Source organism: Branchiostoma belcheri, unplaced genomic scaffold (assembly GCF_001625305.1).
Source record: "Branchiostoma belcheri isolate BF01 breed outbred unplaced genomic scaffold, Haploidv18h27 scaffold104, whole genome shotgun sequence".
Classification (NCBI taxonomy): domain Eukaryota; kingdom Metazoa; phylum Chordata; class Leptocardii; order Amphioxiformes; family Branchiostomatidae; genus Branchiostoma; species Branchiostoma belcheri.
In genome coordinates this window covers 1,036,382-1,042,382 of record NW_017802425.1, presented here as the reverse complement: position 1 = coordinate 1,042,382, position 6,001 = coordinate 1,036,382, and the positions used below count along the sequence as shown (strand labels likewise).

General features: G+C 41.5%; 1 protein-coding gene across 3 annotated transcripts in view; it reads right to left on the bottom strand.

Annotated features, from left to right (window-relative positions):
- Positions 1-5,516, bottom strand: part of LOC109475959 (creatine kinase S-type, mitochondrial-like) — a 15,001-nt gene extending 9,485 nt beyond the window's left edge. For 2 of the 3 annotated variants that reach the window (XM_019776805.1, XM_019776809.1), the window contains exons 1-2: positions 5,429-5,516; positions 971-1,159 (exon numbers count right to left, since the gene is read on the bottom strand). In XM_019776805.1, coding sequence (XP_019632364.1) covers positions 971-1,110 — 140 coding nt within the window. In that variant the 5' untranslated portion in view covers positions 1,111-1,159; positions 5,429-5,516. The remainder of the gene's footprint in view (positions 1-970; positions 1,160-5,428) is intronic. The other variant, XM_019776815.1, reaches the window with a different exon arrangement.
- Positions 5,517-6,001: the final 485 nt, after the last annotated feature.

Genomic DNA, 6,001 nt, shown 5'->3' with positions numbered 1-6,001 from the left:
CTACACTGGTCAGTGACACACTTTGCTACAGTTATGTTTGGGGATGGTGATGTTTGCCACAGAGACACATTTGCCACAGTTTGCTGTATGTCAGTCTTACCTAGGAGGGTATCTTTTTCTGGCAGGTTTCATGGGTGTGTTCTCGGCAGCACGTAGCGTGCACGAGTAGCGCTGGGTGACAGAGCTGGTCAGGAAGCCCAGGATAAAGGCTACTGCCAGCGGCGCAGAGGTCCACAGGCAGCGGGTGCACGTTCTGTGGACGCACAAACCCACGGCACTTACCGTCAAACTCTGACGCCAACCCATATCACGTCACGGCGACCAACACAAGTATAGATAGATGGACACAAGGGTTGGTAACTTTCATGGAAATGTTTTAGTGACTCAGGGTGTTATGAGTTAATGACCCATTTTATCTCATACCTATTTATATAATTAACCAGGCTAAGGAATGTGCCTGATATTTTCACCTGAAGAGAAGGGGAATACAAAATGTACATGTATTAGTAAAGTTTTTCGTTTGTTTCTCACCTTGTGCATATTGGAAATTGTTGCAACATAAACTGTAGCTAAACAAATACAGTCATGACCCTTTTGTTTTAAAATGTCAGTCCATTAGGGCTGAATTGTTGGCTGACTTCACCATTTCTGCTACAATGACAAGTGGTTCCATTACTGAGACTTGATATCATCTTACAAAGTCAGACTGATTATGATTTAAAAAGGTAATGGGATGATAGATGGAAGGATGGGAAGAGGAAGAGGAATGGGGGAGTTTTAATATTTATTGAAAATGTAGCAGTACATTACTTTGACCTTCAGGCAGCCAGGCTGATTGTGAAGGTCAACACATAGTCATATACATTATACTGATGTGGGAGGGAGGGAGTTATAGAGGGAGTGAGAGGCACATGCAGTTCGAACAGTAACTGAGGAAGAGACAGCTGAGTACATGGGATCAATCCCTCACCTTGGGGGGTACATTTTTCTGGCCCCGCCCACACGGGCGTCGACGGTCTGGTTGCCATAGTACCAGGCGGAGGCGGCTGCTGCGCCCACTCCCCCGGCGGCAGCCAGCATGCGAGCATTGCGAACGAAGAACGCTGACATCTTGCGTGATCTTAAGGAACTCAGGAATACAGAACCACTGAAAAGTTATCTGGAAGAAAATATACTCAATGTGAGAAAACACCCACTGTCTATCTAGTAATACATCTAACTGACAGTTTTACACATACGTACTGAACAAAGCGATATAAATTACAATGAAAGCTATTTACATGCTGAATAAGGGTCAATTGTGAATGCCGGCGCCTTTAGATTTTGAGATCTTGCAAAAAAGCCTCACACAGTAATGTACATTCAAGCCGGAAAAATATTAGACTGGATAAAAATACATTTTATTGACACCTACTCTTATAAGTTATAGAAATCCACCTGGGTTTTCAATGTAGCTTTCAATATAGTGAGTCACTACTAGTACATATAATGTATGTACACAGAAACAGTAATGCTTCAGCCACTTAGTCTTTATAATTACTGATCACAAGACTAGTACTACTATAGTACTAACTTCACTGCCCAGCATATTATGTGGTTATTTACTAGTTATTGATTAATACTGGTGATATGCACTGCCATGGTAATGAGTCTAATCAATATTTCTGCAGAGACGATGCCATGTACAGTAAATGTGTATCCATAATGCAGGGCACACTTACTACACTGTAATATGTGCTACCAAGGTGCTACATACCTACCTGGGATTATGGCTGTTAATTGTAAGATTTTACCAAATGACTGAAATACAAATTAGAGAAATGGACTTGACATTCCCAGTGCAATGCACATATGTATATATTTTCTGTATGGGTCCACATTAGAACTGAGCCCCTACCTATACAGGCCAGGTCTTAAGTATGTCTACCTGAGCCCTGGAGGCACTGACCTGTAAACACATAGTTACCACCTTCAGAAGCACCTGTTTAAGTGTTTATCATACAAACAGGTGCCCAGTTCTCTGCATTGAAGGCAAGTTTTAAATGGAAACCTTAAGACTGCTAAAAGCCTCCACATCTTGAAATATGTATACATGTACTAGTATCTTCAACATACAGCACCTGTGCTAGTTATGCTGTAGCAGATATTATGCCTTAATTATGTATGCTCAAGACTCTGAATATTCCAAGCTATTCCAGTAGTAACCCAGTATACCTTTATTAGGACACAAATGCAGTGTACCCCATCCTACTTAATCAGACTGAGTGCTGTACATTATGTCTCTTTTCAAAACCCAGCAGATTGAAATTATCGGGAGGAGACAAATCAATAGTCCCTGTGTTGGTTCCCTGTGACAAGATGGCGGTACTGTTCCCTGGAATGGGACTGCAGGTAGTGAACTGTGGATGGGAACTGGGGGAAACACACAATAGCACCTTTTCTAAGCTTAGAGAGTCCACTTTAAGGATTAGGTAATTGTAACATAATCCAACCCTTTAAGTCTTAATACTAGGCTACTACATGTACATGTACTAGTAATATATAGGCTCAAGTTGTAAAACAACATTATGTTGGAGTACAAAAATTGATGTACCAAGATTAGAATAAATTACAATAAAAATTCTAGTTCCAAGCCAGTTATACAAAGGCTTGCAAAGTTTCACACAACCAGCTAAAAGCTTGTGACCTGGTGAGGGATAAAATCCTACCATTATAAATTCACTTGGGAGTCGGATGGGATTACAGTATGTGGTTTATTTTCATATTTTTAAGTAGAGCCTTTACAACTGATGCAATTTCCTCTCATCCAATTTAGCTAATTAAAGATAAAGAAACAGTAGCCATCCTGAATTAATGTTGCTATTTTGTTTTCAGCACAAGCCCCCCCAGCTATCAGCTGACCCCTCAATGGAATGGTTTCCTAGCAACATAGCGTTCCTTTGTGTACTCTGTAGCAGAGAAACAGAAACAAAGAACTCAACAGACACATTTCAAAGTGCCATGGTTTACATGCAAAAGTACAGCCCCTTTGTCTGAGAAACTCAGAAAGCCCCTCCAAAAAAAATATATAAATGTTTGTGATTGCATGCACTTCCTTTTATCTTGAACAGATTTAAGAGGGTCTGCATGGGGGGGGGGTCCTGGCAACGGTTAACGGTGAATTCAGCAGGGCCGATAACGCTTAACGGTAAATTCAGGACGGTCGGCAACGCTTAACGGTAAATTGACAGACTTTTTTTCGTTCGAGCTGCACTGGATTTGGTATCTCGCTTTGTTGGAAAAGGTGATCACTGACAAAATTACGTATATCTTACATGTAATGAAGCACGCATTAAAGGTATGTGTACCCTGTGTTCCCCACATGCCCTGGTCCCCGAGTGCATCCACAAATAAAGGGGAGTCTGAGTCGACGTCAGCCAGCTTGCATTTTTTCAGTCTGCCCAGTGGATTTTGAGAGGGTAGCGTCGTAATCTAGGGGGGTCCGGGGAATGCTCCCCGGGAATTTTGGATTTTTAAGCCTTCAAAAACGCAATTTCCCACATTTTGAGAGGCAAATCATGGTGTTGAGAGTGTTTGTCGGTCCTTCTGATGTTTTCACATTTTACTCAAGATTTTTGTTAATTTGCCTGTCAAGGTTGACGGATTCTTTAAAAAAAATTCTGTAACTCTCCGCAAACTTCCGGAAATTGACAGGAAAGCTGGTTCTGGCTAGAGCCGCAGGGGCCGAGCGCAGAAGCGCGAGTCGAGCGCCAAAGGCGCGAGCAATGTAGGGGGGTCCGGGGGCATTCTCCCCCGGGAAATTTTGTATTTTGAACCTTCAATGACGCATTTTCCTGCACTTTGAAAGGCAAAATTAGGCGTAACGAAGAATTATTCATTAACGCTTAACGCTGAAATGGCTGAATTTAGGATGACAAATAACGTTTTACGTTGAATTAAAACGACCAATAACGCTTCACGAGGAATATACTGATAACGCTTAACGTTAAATTAGAGCGGGCCGGCAACGATTAACGGTAAATTAAAATAGCCCATAACGGTTAACGAAAAAGGGCATGCAGACCCTCATTTAAGTCAAAGATTATAAACCTGTCCAAGAACAACCACATTTTTTTGTACATTTTTGAAAGTGAGTGCATGCGTGCAAGAGGATGGGTGTGTGAGTTATTAATACAGACATTCTGTTAGTAGGTGTGGCATTCCAGTTCCCTGCCTAGGTCAGAAGTATGGACTACCACAGTAGGGGTCCTGCCTACTCTAACCCCCACCCCGTCATGCCTAAATAGGGCTTTATGAGGTTCAACTTTGAAATTCATATTGAGGCAGAAGTCTTGCAAGTTAAGTGTCGTCAGCAGCAAAAGGACAGGTTTGAATTGGTACATGCGCTTTCCCCGTGGGCTATGAATCATTAATGTCAAAGGCCATTCTTCTCAATTGGTAAACTTTTAACAGTCACGTACTCAGACGTAAGTACAATGTACTTTCTAGATGGTACTGTTCCAACAGGCTGACACGTAGCATTCACGTGCATAAGTCTGGCTAGTACATGATAAAGGAATTATGGAAATGTTATCATTTTTGTTACTTTTGCAATTCCAATTTCACAAATCCAACAACAATATCATTTTATATATTGTACATGTATATAGTAGCATAACAGTTACCAAAGACACATTCCTTTTCAGACAATGAATGGAGAACTTACGTTACAGGTGTTGAAATTTTAGAGAAAACATTTCATGTAACATGCAAGCAAAGTTTTATACACATATTGGGAGGCATTGGTCTATAATTGTTGATTCTTGACATTTTTTTATAAGTGACAAGGAGTGCTAAAAGCGTCCTTAGTAAAGCGCTCGGAAAAGCGGGTTGCATTCTACTGATAGCCCACACGGACCCTAGAAGTATAAAAGCACTTGAAACTCAAAACCAAATAGCGTCCTGCTTTCCTTTGTTTGTGTCTTCCGATAAGATATAAGATTGCATTAAATAAACAGTTGTCCATTCATGATTCCCATCCGCCTGCTCCCTGCCCCTCCCCCAAGTGCACCGTGCACTGTCTGTTGTTACACAGGGCGGCTGCTAAGGTGTGATCGATTAACGATATCATAGTTGTACACATATGCATAAAAATGCGAAAATGTTGGGAGAACAGCATACAAAACAGGGACATGATTTGTGCCTAAAACCCTGCGGCCCCGGTAAGGTCAAAGCCAAAAATTTTGTACCGACGAGGACCGGCGTGTTCGATTCTTCGTAAAAACACACATTCTGTAAACCACGATTTTACGGCGGATCATTGGGTATTTGAGCCACACAAAATACGAACATGTGCAGCATTATCTCGTCTACCTAACCATGAGGAGATCTATATCTAACTCCTTATAAAACACAAGAAATCCACATCAATGTCAAGAGTACCACGTACCTAGCCGGTGCCTGGATCTGCGAACTCAGACTGAAGACATAGAGACAAGTAGGTCGGCTGTGATTGGTTAATGGACAATAAACGACGTTTCTGATTGGTGTAGTAATAAAGGCGGCTCCTTCAGGTCGACTGTTGATTGGTCAATCGGTTTCCACTGATATTACCCCCAGTGAACATTCGATCGATTGTCGTCTGTTACGAACGATAACGAGGCTAGCGTGTAATTTGAGAGGTTAAAAATCGAGATAGCAATGTTTTAATCTTCTGCTAAAAGAATATCATTTCAATCCATATTATTGTCATGAATAGAATTATTTATTCATATGAATACTTTTGTGAAAAAAATATTTTGCCGAGTTATCCCATGAAGCATAGGGCTTCCGGTCATCAGCTCATCAGACGAAGATTACCGAAGACTTGCGAAGGTGACGTAATATTCCAGACGGACTTCCCCAGTGATTCCCAGTGAACTCCGCCGTCAGTGTGACCGTTCCTTCAGGCGGAGAGAAGTCATCCTAAAGAAGGTACAGATTTTTACTCTAAATTTTTTTCTGTGTCTTTATGTTTCAATCT